Source organism: Cyrtonyx montezumae, unplaced genomic scaffold (genome assembly GCF_038088225.1).
Source record: "Cyrtonyx montezumae isolate F1298 unplaced genomic scaffold, pur_monq_1.0 scaffold_3, whole genome shotgun sequence".
Lineage (NCBI taxonomy): Eukaryota > Metazoa > Chordata > Aves > Galliformes > Odontophoridae > Cyrtonyx > Cyrtonyx montezumae.
In genome coordinates this window covers 86,320,651-86,334,321 of record NW_027072034.1, presented here as the reverse complement: position 1 = coordinate 86,334,321, position 13,671 = coordinate 86,320,651, and the positions used below count along the sequence as shown (strand labels likewise).

General features: G+C 48.3%; 1 protein-coding gene across 2 annotated transcripts; it reads left to right on the top strand.

Annotated features, from left to right (window-relative positions):
* Positions 1 to 578: 578 nt before the first annotated feature.
* Positions 579 to 12,029, top strand: ZYX (zyxin). Of its 2 annotated transcripts, XM_065742183.1 has the most exons (10): positions 579 to 788; positions 4,372 to 4,632; positions 7,211 to 7,386; positions 8,303 to 8,395; positions 8,676 to 9,173; positions 9,505 to 9,637; positions 9,718 to 9,887; positions 10,046 to 10,224; positions 10,472 to 10,592; positions 11,422 to 12,029. In XM_065742183.1, exons 2-10 carry the CDS (start codon positions 4,383 to 4,385, stop codon positions 11,530 to 11,532), a joined length of 1,731 nt encoding a protein of 576 aa, XP_065598255.1. In that variant the 5' UTR covers positions 579 to 788; positions 4,372 to 4,382; the 3' UTR covers positions 11,533 to 12,029. The 2 variants fall into 2 exon arrangements, with proteins under 2 accessions (XP_065598255.1, XP_065598256.1); XM_065742184.1 differs by lacking the exon at positions 8,303 to 8,395 and having other exon boundaries at positions 582 to 788.
* The last annotated feature ends 1,642 nt before the right edge of the window (positions 12,030 to 13,671 follow it).

The following is a 13,671-nucleotide window of genomic DNA, read 5'->3' as shown; positions in this document are numbered from 1 at the left end:
AAGGGGAATTGAAGACTGTGGTTGAAAACTACACGCACTGCTGTGCTGGGCCAGGTGTCGAACAGGACCGAGCCCCGGTGAGTGCAGGGCCAAAAACAAAGCCAGCGAGCAGCACAGCCCATCCAGCAAGGCGATTCAAGCAGCCGGTCTTCGATATAAAAGTTTAATACGTGCCTCGCAGGCAACACAAGAAGAACAAACCCCACTCGTGCACTGAAGAATCATGGGATGCGTGCTTTAATTTCTGCAAGACGGGGGCATCGCCTCAGGATTTCTCCTTCTGCTCCGGCCCGGTGCTGAGGTAGGGAGGGAAGGAGCCGCAGGGTGGAGCGGGGCTCGGGGAGGGTGGGATGGAGCCGGCGCGGGGTGCAGACCCCAGCAGAGCGGGGTAGGGTAGCCTGGAAGAACGCTTTCCGACAGGAAAACCCCCCGAGAAGTGCAGTTCGCGAGGCTGGGGGCGGAGAGCACGCCAGATGTCAGCCCGGCGCTGCCGCCGCAGCCCGAGCCAGCCCGTCCCCCTCGGGCGCTCCTTCCCCCCTTACCTCATTGCCACATTCCCCAGCGAGTGAGCTCAGCTGTTCGCACAGCCTCTCTCCTTTTATGGTCAAACAACTTTGCCTGGGCGAGGCTTTTCCGAGAGTTGGTCGGAAGCGCCGGGACTCAGCAGCTCTTCCCCCCCGCCTTCGTTTTTGCTGCCTCTCCCGGAGGGCCCGGCAGCCCCAGGCCCAGCAGCCCCGCCGGCTGTCGCCCCGGGGCGGTCGTTCCCCATTCCCGCTCCGTGAGGCGAGGTGAGTGTCTCGGCGCGGTGAACGCGGTGTGCGTGGCTGGGGAATGCCGCCTTCCTGGCGCTGCCTAGGGCCGGGAGAGCCCTGTGGAAACGCCTCCTGCACGGAGGGGCTCCTTTAGGCCGCGGTTTATCTATTTGCTTGTTTGGGTGGGGATGCGGTGGGTTTTCCCCGCTGCCGGAGCAATGGAGTCGGCTGGAGCTCCTGTGCGGGGCGATCTGGAGGAGGGGGCGTTGCCCGGGACAGGCTCTCTTTTGTGTGCTCGTGGATGAGCGAGACACCTTGGGAGCCTTTTTCCAGATGTGCTCTGGGACTCTTTGTGCACGAAATTTGCTTAATAGATGAGCTTCTGTCTCTCTGGGGGCGCCTTGAGAAAGCGACGGCGCAGTGGCTTCCAAATTCGTAGAATTTCCTAACGTTTTAAATACGTTTGCATAGCTTTTGAGAGTCCTTTTCCCTCGGCGCAGGGGGGAGGAGGCAAGGCCGACGGCATATGTGGAAAACGCTCGTAGCTCCGAGCGCCCCTTCCCCCATCCTGCTTTTCCGCAGGCTCTGCCTTGCGGCTTGTGGGGCTGCTAGGACTTTGCTCCGTGAGAATTTGCGCTTTGGGGGCGGGCGGGGAGAACTTTCTGGAATCAACCTGGAGAAGGTGGGAATAAGCCTAACTCCTGTATCTTGTTCGCTTTATGGTCCGTGTTTTTGGTTTTCTTTTTGCTGTGGCTCTCACTCTGCTCTCTCTGCCCCCCCTCTCCCCCTCCCAGCTGAAAGGAAGTTGGCAAACAGGGGAAGTACAGATGCGGTGTGTCAGACCACAGTGCTGGAGCAGCTATTACTGCGTGCCCCGAGACAGACTGCTTTCTATCAGCTGAGGTGGCAAATGGCGTTTTGCTCTCTCTCTCTGTGTTCCTTCACTTTTCACTGCCCTAGGAAAGGAGCTTGGCTCCTGGAAGTTGTCTTGTGGACAAAGAACTGAGTTTAACAGGTGGCAGACCTATCACAGAACCTCTGGGAGATGACTTTGCTGCTGAGGGAGGTGCTGCTTGGTCCTACTGTTCCTTGCTCTCTGCTAAACGGTGTATGAGGCAACTAAGTATTTTCACTGCATCCTCTGGGGATGTCTTTCTTCACAGGTTCACCTGAGTCATCTAGCTGCTGTTATCAGCAGGTAGAAAACTTCTCACCTCAGGAGCGCTTGAGGATTTGAGATTACATCTGTTGGCCTGACACTCCCTCTTCCAACTGCAAACAGTGCCACAGGACTCACATTCCTGATAGGGTTCAGATGGTACTGACAGCAGTGAGGGGCTGGGGGGAACACAGCAAGCCAGCCTTCCTCAGCCTATCTGGTCTGTGTGGGGGCAGACAGATAAACAAAGTGAGGATGAGCAGGGGTAACTGCTGGATGTAAGGCAGCTCTGAGCAGAAAGGGCCTTAGCTGTGACATTGCATAGTGGGAAATGAGCTGCTTTGGGTTCAGGGAGATATCAGCTGCTAGTAGTGGTGCCAGCACATTTTATGAAGTGGAGGATGTCTCAGTGCTGGCTGACCTCAGTATGGACAACGATTAGAAATTACTCTCTGACAGTGGTGTTCTGCTTGTAAGTCTGTTCTGGAAGGACTATAGAAGGAAGTTCATTACATTGTAACAAAACAGCATGTTACAAGACAGTCTAAGTGCTTCCATCAGCAAAAGCCTCTAAAAAAATGCTTGGAGGTCTCTAACAAGTTCAGGCTGGGTAGAGCTGATCAGTCCCTTCTGACTTGCTGGCTCCCAGTAGTGCAAGGGATCCGTGACAGACCTTGCTAATTGCTTTTCTGCCTTGGCCTTTTCCTGTGCAGGACCATATGGGGCATGTCCTGCTCAGCTCTTTGCTGCTCACTGTTTTTTTTTGAAGAGTCCAGAGCCATTTGTCAAGGTGTATGTGACTCATCGGCCCTGTGCAAAGGAAGAAAAAATACAGAAGCATAGACTTATTATTTGTCTATGTTATCATGTGTTTGTAAGCTGTTACAAGGTCCATCTTACATCTGCACAAATGTGTGTGGGAGCTTCTTACAGTGCAGGTGATGGAGCACTGGCATGGGCTGCCCAGAGAGGTGACGAGAGGTGATGGAGTCTCCTTCTCTGGAGTCATTCAAGACCTGCCTGGATGTCTACCTGTGCAACCTGTGCTAGGGAGCTGCTTTGGCAGTGGGGTTGGACTCTATGATCTCTAGAGATCCCTTCCACCCCTTACAGTTCTGTGATTCTGTGATCTTACCAAGTAGAACTGAACCATGGCAGCATGTAGAACTGAGCATGCACCTCTCAGCAGCAGCCATGGGTGAATTAATGGTGGGTGGAAGCAAGTGACACCAGGGCTGTCCTAGCAGATATTGCTGAGATCTGTCCACAAGCAGAGTGGAGGAGCACTGGTCTGAAACGTGGACACAGAGCCCAGGGCTGGCAGCAGTGCCATTGGGCTAGGGTGTTAGGACTGTAGGCGTGCCAGGGTTGCAACAAAGCATCTGGCTTTGAGGAGGTTTCTAGCACAGATGAGATTTCTGGCCTGAATTCCAGGGCTGAAGGAATGACAAAATATGGCCCTCGGGCTCCTGAAACAGCTGGCTTGGTGGGGCTAGCCTGTGCTTATTCAGGTTTGGTGACAGAAAGGAGTTGAGAGCAAGGGGCTCTGATGGCACGTGTAGCAGTGCTCACCCTGCTCTCAGACCTCAGATGGGTAATTTGGGCACCCTGCAGGCAGGCCAGGCCCTGCATGTGGCAGGGCTGCAGCTGCACTGCCTGCTGCAATGTGTGTGACCTGAGGTCTGGCCCCAAGTCTGATGGAGCTGCCTTGGAGTTGCTGAGTCGGATGGCCCCAGAGATGCCCTGAGCCCTTGGAACTGCTTCCTGGTGGAGGTGGAGCAGGCAGCTGGCGCAGCCAATGAGGGTTGGGGGATGCTCTTTCACCACCAGTGACAGGAAGGAGAAAGCAGAGGGCCCTGCCAGGGAATGTGACACCCAGAACCCCTCGCCTGACCCATTGTTCCTGCCTCTCCCTGCACACAAGGGTCTGGAGGTAAAGCAGGTGGGATGAGAGATGCAGGGGTGTGCTGGAGACTAAGGGGATGTTACTGTGGGTTTCACAGGTTGAGGACAAGAGGAAATGGATGACATTATTGGGTGAGTGGGGAAGAGAAAATGCTGATTCCAGTCATGGAAGAGAGAGTGTGGGGGGTCGCTGTGCTGGGTGAAGATGCTGGCACTGGTCACTGGCTCCTTCCCACATTATGCATGTAGGGGTCTCAAGCAGCAGGGAGCTTAGTTCTCTCTGTGGCAGCACATGACTGACAAGGAACCCCTTTGTGGTCAGCACTGTGCTGAGCTGAGCTAAGGAAGTGTACTAGCTTATTCAAGCTGCCTATAGTCACTGTTTCTCCTTCTTCCTGTGCTGATTTTGGAAGTGTTCTGTGCTCTGCTTTGGCTTCTCACTTTCTGCTCAGACACAAGCCCCTGTATCTCTCCATTATATGTTCCTTTCTATTAATTGCCACTCTGGTCCACAGCTGACTTCATATCATCTTCCTCTCTCTTCTTTCCTGCTAGGAGCCAAAAAGATGGCTTCTCCAGGTACCCCAGGGACCCGTATGACAACCACAGTCAGTATCAACATTTCCACACCTTCCTTTTACAACCCGCAGAAGAAGTTTGCACCTGTGGTTGCCCCTAAACCCAAGGTGAATCCCTTCAAGGCTGGGGGTGCATCGGAGTCATCGCTGCCACAGCCTCCTGGATCTGGCGCCCAGCGTGCCCAGATAGGGAGAGTGGGGGAGATCCCACTATCTTCCATATCTGTGATGGCAGAAGGTAGGTGAAGAGTGGTGAGGCAGACGTGGATATGCTTCTCAGTTCTCTGAGTGTGAGGTCTGTAACTGAGTTCAATAGGAGAATCACTGCAAAGGAGGTATACACTTGCTGCAGATGCTTGCAAGTTTCAGAGTAAGATAAAAGGATTGTAAAGTGATCTGAAAATAGGTGGTATCTCAGTTAGGAAGGAAGCCAGGAAGGCAATCCTGGACTTAGATTTTAGCAAAGCTGAAGGAATGCAATGTTTTTTTCATGGTATTCCCTGTGTGTTTAATTTTGTAACTGCAGTAGTATTCTGGCCAGCATGTCTAAGAGCAAGTATGTTGCAGGAATGTTCACCCTGGTGGTGATGAATCACACTGTTCTCTTTCTTACCACTTCATCTTTCCTTGAGTTGGTTATCTCCAATTATAGAGACCCTTCTTAGGGACTCTGCAATTGCAACCTTCCTTGCTATAGATAAGGAAGTAGAGATGATAGCATGAAAAAAAAAAAAAAGCTTAAAAAAAAACCAGGAAATGATACTTGTATAACTGAGTTTTATACTTTCTACTAGTGGTTTGGGTTGAGTGTGTTTTCCTGTGTAGAGTGCCTTCTTGCTTTAGCGAGTAGCTTTCTTTGTTGGTTTTTTTTTCTATGGGTGTTTTTTGTTGTTGTTTGTTTTTCTTGTGGTTGGTTGTTTTTCTTCTAAGGGGCAGAAGGTTCCTGGTTGTGTACCACACCTCATTGGAATTTATCAGCATGGAGCCACCAGCAGTTTTGCTAGGGACCTGTTGCTTGATGCTACAGGTTACCCCCAAGCTCATTTCAGGGTGCATCTCAGCCAGGATTGATGTGTTCAAATAATAATTCCTGTTTTAATTTTTTTCCCTTTCATTGTCTAGCATAGACTTTGTAACAATGGTGTTTCCTATACTAATTCAGTGGGCAGCTGATCTAGTAAGAAGGCTGATCATGCACTCAGAGGCAAATGACTAAGCCATTTTTTCCATTTCATGAGTCACAATGTCCTCAGGGTGTTGGTGCCTCTGTCTTGTAGAATTGCACCACCTAACTGGTGACCTTTTGCTTATACATTGTTGGCTGGTATCTTGAGTCTGTCATCAAAGGTCTTATCCTAGTTTTTATGGTTTTCTGCTAAAGTTTTGTGGATTAAGTGTGTGTGTAGGTTGGATCAAACTGACAGAAATGTACTAGCTCAACTACAAAAGCAAACAAATGGTTGTTAAAAATTGTTTTTCACAATATCGAAACCAGAGAATTGAGTGTTATTTGTTTCACTTGTCCACTTCTTTCCCTGTAAATCTTTTGGAGGAGCTAACTTGGTGAAGATTAGCAGAACTGTTTGGCTTAAGCTGCCATGTCAACAGTGGGTAAGGGCTGCTAGCAGAGCTGTTCTAGCAAGACAGATGATTGACTGAAACTTAGTTTTGACTCAGTCAAGAGAGGTATGCATCTTATTTGATTCTTCCCTGATGCATCTATCTGATCATTCTCTCCCTTTCCTGTACGTTCCCCAGAAGAGCAATAGTATAACATCAAACAGAGAGACCAATTGCTATTGCTTTAAGTGACAGGATGGCTAAGTTGATATCACTGTAGTAATGTTATATTTAATATTGGTCATTCTATAAAGCTGGTATTGCAACTTTGCAGGAAGGTTTTTTGTTTGTGAAAATAATTCCTAAAGCAGTTTTTTATTGTATTTTTTTTTTTGAAACACTGTGACAGCAGAGCAGGGTTTTGTTTCTGCCTTATTTTTATCTTAAATAAACCAAAAAGTGAGCTCATGCAAACATGATCCCAAGCTGCAATTTTCAAAGAAAATAATCTGGCCTTGTCTTACCCTTTTTCTTTTTTTTTAATTCCCCAGAAGCAGAGCAATAAGACTTGGAAGAGGTACTGCATACCAGTGCAGTTTATGCATTCCACTGGCTAATAAGATTTCAGCTTTCATTTTTTCTAAAACCTTGTGTGTCATCTCCTTTAGGTTAAAGATAAGAAATCCTAATAAAGCCTGTGGAAAGTGGCTACATAAAAAGATTATACAACTTGATAACTGCTATTGAAGTAATATATGGAACAGCAGGGGTAAGAAGCTTGATCTTTCACCCTGCTGCTGGTTGGGACCAACTGGAAAGAGGAGTGGATGCTTAGTATATCCAGAAGGAGGGATATAGAATTTATACCTGCTTGTTCTTATTGTTGTTTTCTGCTTGGATGATGAGATACTCTTTCCCTTCACCGTATATGGAGAAAGGTATCTTGTTTGACCTGTGTTGTAATAGATATCTTTTGCCTTTTCTAAGTGCTAGAGCACAGAGAAAAAGAGGAAGAGTGAGGAAAAACCATTAGGATATGTTTCTCTGTTACGCAGTGACTTTCTAGTGACTAATGCAGTAGCTTGCATGATGACAAATACTTTGGACAAGGTGAAGGCAATCCTGTGGGGTTCAGTTGTCCTTGATGGATACTGGGAACCACTTGCTGTAACCCCTTCAAGATGCCTTGTGGGGTTTGTACAAGTTAGGAATGAGAAACGATTGAGGCCTGCTTTTGTTTTCATTCTTCCCTATAGACCTGCCACTGCCACCTCCTCCCCCACCTGGAGAGGAACTAAGTTTCTCCTCAAACTGTGCTTTTCCCCCACCCCCGCCACCCTTTGAAGAGCCATTTCCACCAGCCCCAGAAGAAGCTTTTCCTTCTCCTCCTCCACCTCCTCCACCAATGTTTGATGAAGGACCTGTCCCACAGGTGAGTGAGGTCAATGGAAGTATGATTTCTTGTGATACTGTGGGCTGGGACAACTTCTCAGTGCTCTCTGGATTCAACAGCAGGAAGCTCAGATCTGGGAAAGCAGTACCAGTTTGCTTAGTGCCTTTGTGTCTGCACTATCCTCTCCTATAAGGTGCTGTAGAAGTTAGCAAATATGAATGCAAAGTCCTGCAGTAGGGATGGGACCACCCCATGCATCAGCATAAGTTACTGTCAACTGGCTAGGAGACAGTTCTGCAAATGAAAGACCCTGGGATCCTGGTGGACAGTGAGTTGAATGTGAGCCAGCAATGCACCCTTATGACAGTAAAGGCTAGCCTCATACTCAGCTGTATTAGTCTTTAGGGCAGGGGAAATGATCAGGATCTAAATGATGTTTGCAATACGGAAAGGAGGAGAGAGGACAGATCCATCTTACAGGGGCACGCGCAGCAAGAGTGCAAGAGACGGTGCACATAAGTTGCAGCAAGGTGAATTCCTGTTGGACAGAAGAAAAACCTATTCATCTCCAGGAATGGCTCAGCACTAGCACAGGTGCCCACAGAAGCTGGGGAATCTGCGTGTTTGAGGATGTTCAGAGATCACCTGATCAAGGCCCTGAATGACCAGGTCTAGCTTGGGAATTAGCCCTGCAGTGAGTAAGGTATTGGACTGCAGGCCTCCAGCCGTCCTTACTTATCTGAATCTTTCTGTTAGTCTCACTGGACTGTTTGTTTTACCACTGCTGGTAGGATTTGGAGACTGTGTCCTGTTCATCCTCACCAGCTTTTTCATCTGCTCAGAATCTGGAGTAGATCCGAGGTGTAAAAATCTGCTGTTTTAAGGGGTACTCCCGTTTTCCTGGCTGCTCCTGTAATGTGCTCTGATCCCTCTTTCCTCATGGATGGTGGTATAGGTGCGTGGCAAGATGAACAGCATTGATCTTGAGATTGATTCACTATCCTTAATGTTGGAAGACATGGAGAAGAATGACCCCTTCAAATCCCGGGTGAGCTGTCTAGAATGACACAGATGGAAGGAGAGGTGACTGGTTTGCTGAAGTGAGAAGGATGCTACTGAAGATTAAAATGTCTGGATAAATCATTTGCAGGAAACTTACCTGACTAGAAAGCACAGATGATGTATCTTTTCAGAACTGTTAAGTATGTAGTAATGTAGGGACTCTTAGCATTGTGGGTCTGGAATAGCTACTGACCTATTCCTGTAGACAGTATATTTTTCTCTTGTAGTTTGATAACTCCCTGTTTCTCTGTTTCTTCCCTTTACAGATACCTCCAGGATCTGCAAGTTCTTTGGAGAAACCACTGGCCCCAAAAGCTCATGTGGAAATCTCATCTGCACCCAGAGATCCTATTCCTCCTTTTCCTTCCAAGTTCACTCCAAAGCCAAGTGGTAGCTTGTCTTCCAAGCCCCCTGGATTGGATGCAACTCCTGCCCCAGCTCCATGGGCAACTCCACAGCAGCGCAAAGAGCCCTTAGCACCAGTCCCTCCACCCCCCTCTCTCCCTCCTCAGCCTACTGCTAAATTCACACCACCCTCTGTTGCCAGCTCTCCTGGATCCAAAGCAGATGCCCCTGTTCCCATGGCTCCTTCAAACTCTACAAGATACCCTACCTCCCTTCAGACTCAGTTCACTGCCCCTTCACCCTCAGGTCCCTCGTCTCGACCTCAACCTCCCAATTTCACCTGTGCTCAGCAGTGGGAAAGACCACAGGTGCAGGAGAAACCTGTCCCCAGTGAACAATCTTCTGCTGTAAAAGACCTGGTAAGGGTCAGAGTTGTGCCTCTGGGTAGGAGTGGCATCACTGAGGGTTTGAGTTGGAGGATGAGGAAGGGGAGGGTCTGTCTCAGGTTCAGGGAAGTAGTTGAGGTAGTTGCTCATTTGGCACATTTTGTTATATTACTGAGAGGTAGAACTAGGGACAGTGCTGGAGCGGGACAGGGCTTTGTGTAAAGGTGGAAAAAAACAAGCATAGTGAATAGCAGGTTGTTCCCTTGGAAGGGATAGAGAAGAAATGAGAAGTTAATGTATCAGGGACAGAGTGGAAATGCATCTGTGTGCATCTTTTGGGACTGACATTTTTTCTCTTCTGCAGCATAGACCTGGTGCAGATTCACGAAAGGGAAACTCTCCTCTGACCATGAAGGAGGTAGAAGAGCTGGAGATGTTGACCCAGAAACTAATGAAGGATATGGACCATCCACCTCCAGTAGAAGCTGCTACTTCTGGTGTGTTCTTTTAGTAAACAGCAGTAGGACTAAGATTGTGGTGGGTTTTCCTATCTCCTAATCCCTTCTTCTATTGGCAGAGCTCTGTGGCTTCTGCCGGAAGCCCCTGTCACGGACCCAGCCAGCCGTGAGAGCTCTGGACTGCCTTTTCCATGTGGAGTGCTTCACCTGCTTCAAGTGTGAGAAGCAGCTGCAGGGGCAGCAGTTCTACAATGTGGATGAAAAGCCTTTCTGTGAGGACTGCTATGCCGTGAGTCACTGGATCAAAAGCTGCTGCAAAGAGCTGAGCTTGCTGTGGCTGATCTCTCCTGCTTTCCCTTCCTCATTTTCATTTCATCTGTCTGGTTTAGTCCCCTGGGGGATGGAGGTTTGGATTAATGTTGTCTTACATTTTTCTTTTGGGTTTAGGGAACCCTGGAAAAGTGCAGTGTCTGCAAACAGACCATCACAGACCGAATGCTGAAGGCCACTGGTAACTCCTACCATCCCCAGTGCTTCACCTGTGTGATGTGCCATACTCCTCTGGAGGGGACCTCCTTCATAGTGGACCAGGCCAACCAGCCTCACTGTGTGGATGACTACCACAGGTATGGAGTGAGCATGTGTATCCAAAAGCAGGCAGGCTCCTTCATGTTTGTTTAGTTTTGCTGCAAAAGCTGCCCAGATGATCAGCTTGACAGAGTTTAAAAATGAGTCAGCAATGCACTGTATTTAAAACGAAGATCTTTTTCCCTCTTAAATTTTTGTGTGACTTGTTCCTCTGCTTCTAATACTTCACTGTGATGATGAGAAACCTGTAGTGGTCATGATCTCTGGTGTATTTGTGTGTTGCAGGAAGTATGCCCCACGCTGCTCAGTATGCAGCGAGCCTATCATGCCAGAGCCTGGGAAAGATGAGACAGTGCGTGTGGTGGCACTGGAGAAGAACTTCCATATGAAATGTTACAAGTGTGAGGTAACCCTTCTTTCATTTACACCATCGCTAAGCACCTTTGAACTTCCCTCTCCTGACCAAGCACAAATGTTGTTTTAAGTGATTTGAAAGCATGTTGAGTAAGGTTTGGAATCATAGAATATCCCAAATTGAAAGGGACCCACAAGGATTGCCAAATCTCACTTGTGGTTCCATCCAGGACCACCCAGATTTCAAACTCAGACTGAGAGCTTTGTGCAAATGCTTATTGAATTCCAGCAACTTGGTGCTATGACCACTGGGGAGTCCTGGGGAGTCTGTGGCAACAGGACAAGGGAAAATGGCCACAAACTGAAGCATAGGAAGTTCCACACAATGTGTGTGGGAACTTCTTCAGTGAGGGTGACAGAGCACTGGCACAGGCTGCACAGAGAGGTGGTGGAGTATCTCTGGACACATTCAAGCCCCACCTGGATGCCTACCTGTGCAACGTGGTCTAGGGAGCTGCTTTGGCAGGGGGGTTGGACATGATGATCTCTAGGGGTCCCTTCCAGCCCCTACAACTCTGTGATTCTCTGACTGACTACCCTCTTGGTGAAGAACAGGAGAAAGATGAGAGACTCAATGATCACAGGTTCATGAGCAAGGACTTAGCAAGCATGTAACTTCTATCACAGCCCTAATATAGCAGCTGTGTCCCCAGAGGGGACTGTGCTCACCTGCTTAAAATGGTTTCTCTCATTACCAGGATCAGAAAGAGCAGTGGGCTGTGAGCCTTTGTCCTGATCCAGTAGGGCATTCTTTACATCCTTGTCTGTGTCAACCCAGCTGTTGGCTGTCACTGAGCTATTCCTCTTGTTATTCCATTTAGGACTGTGGGAGGCCCTTATCTATTGAGGCTGATGAAAATGGCTGCTTTCCACTGGATGGGCACGTACTATGTATGAAATGTCACACCGTTCGTGCTAAAACAGCGTGCTGAGGAGCTTGGAGTGATCATACCCTCAAGACCCCTGCACTCAGTACTCATTCTTTCCCCACCATTCTCCTGTCCCTCTGCCTGACAAGGCAGATTGCTACTGGTAAAGACTGCCAGTGCAGTTGGTTACCCACATAGGTTTCACCAGTTGTAGACTTCACTATGCTCACCCACAAAGAAAGGGCCTCTTCTCCCACTGCCACTTCCTGGCCGTACTGTATTCCAGGCTGAGGACTGTGACAGAGTTGAGTGCAAAATCTCCGTTCCTTCAAGATGAGGAGAAGAACCAGATATCCACCATTGCCTGGTGGAAGAAGCAAGAATGACCTGGTGGCAGCTGCTGGGAAAATGCTGAGTGTTCTTCTGCTCCATTAAGCCAAGAAATGATTTCACATCATAAGGTGGAAGCCGCCTCCGTCGCAGTACTGCTTCTGTTGTAGGTTTTCCTGTGCCACCTCTTTATCAGGATGTCTTCCCCAAACTCCCCTCACTCCTGGGTAAGAGTGGAAGCAGAATGTACTGGGAGCCGAGCCTCTTGCTGGAAAAAGCTAACCTACTATAGCTTTTCTGCTTCTAATAGATTTTATTGGCTAACTGCCCTGTCAGTTTGGTTTTTTTTCTTCCCTAGCCGGATTAAACTGGCAGTGTTTAGAATCCTGCTCTGCTCCTGAGTTTGGATGGTTTTATTTTAATGTTTTTTTCTCTCCCTAAAATGAATTGTTTCCCACTGTGGTTTCTGGACAGTCCGGCTAGGCAAGAACAACAAAAAAGTCTGAAGAATGACTGTCACAAGCATGTAGTGAGGAAGTGCCTCAGTGTGAGGATGAGAACTCGGCAAACTGAGGAGTTCTCAGTGTTCCAGCAAGAGTTCTTTCACAGCTGTCAGTAGGAGCTACAATCACTGCACTGTACTGCCTGACACCGTTACTGCAGTGAGCCTCACTCCCTGGATGAGAAACTCTTTAAAAAACAGGACAAACCTTTCAAATGGCTACACTGTCCAACCACTGTTTGCATCCAATAAAATGGTGAGGATTTTTTTCATTTATGTCTCTGCTGTATTTGTTCAACAACCCATGAGAAGTGATGTCTTAGACAGTAGACAATATATTCTTGCTATTCCACCCAGCCTCCCAGAGATGCTAAGAGTGGCCCTTCTCTCTCCACATCTCGGTTTCCTTTTCAAATTGTTTAGTTTCCTACTTCCTCTCATCTAAAGCAATAGAATGCCACATTTCAGTACAGCAAGACTGTAGTTTGCTTGGTGCCTCACTGGTGTAGATGAGGTATTACAGTTCACTCGTGTCAGACTGGGCTACAGTGTGCTGTGATCTTTGCTTTTATTCAGTGTTGCTATTCAGAAAGCATTTGTGCTTGGTGCTTATGGCTTAAGAATGGTGCTGTCCTGGTGCCAGCAACTGAGGAGACCTGCAGTTGTCGAACCAGCTAGTGGGTGTCTGGTCTTAGACACTTAGTTCTACCAGCGGGATTCGTAGCATTTACGTATATATTTCTCATTAACAGGCTCATCCTGATCAGCCAAAAAGGGAATAGGATCAGGTTTGTTGTGCTGTGCTTGCCTGACTGCTCTTTTTTCTGTCTGCGAGGCCATTCATGTACAAGTGTATGTACTACATATGCATTTTGTTGGAATGTGTGCAGCAGTGCCTTCTGGGAGTGCATGCTCCACCTTGCTACTGGCTGTGCCTGAAGACATGGTGCAGAGCAGCCTTGTTTCTTCAGGTTAGCAGATTCAGCAGCTAACAGCTGAGGTTGGAAGAGACCTCATCTTAAGGCTGAGCAGTCTCACCTCTCTCAGACATCCTGTATGTCAAATGCTGTAACCCAGACGTGCCTACAGCCTGTCCTGTGAGCCCTGTGTCATCATGGCAGTGACTGTGCCCCACTGATGGGCCTGGCCCGGTCCCAGGTACACACCCATTGCTCAACAGCAGCCAAACATCAGTGTGCAACTGCGACTGTCTGGGCTGAAATCAGGGTATAGGGAGGGTGCATTGCAGTGCTTACTCAAGTTATGGCAAATAATTGTATGCATTTTGATACGTTGGCTGAACACAGTCCTGTGAACAGCAAAAAAATGTGCAGCCTTGCTTTTCATCTTGGTAAAGGAATAATAATAGG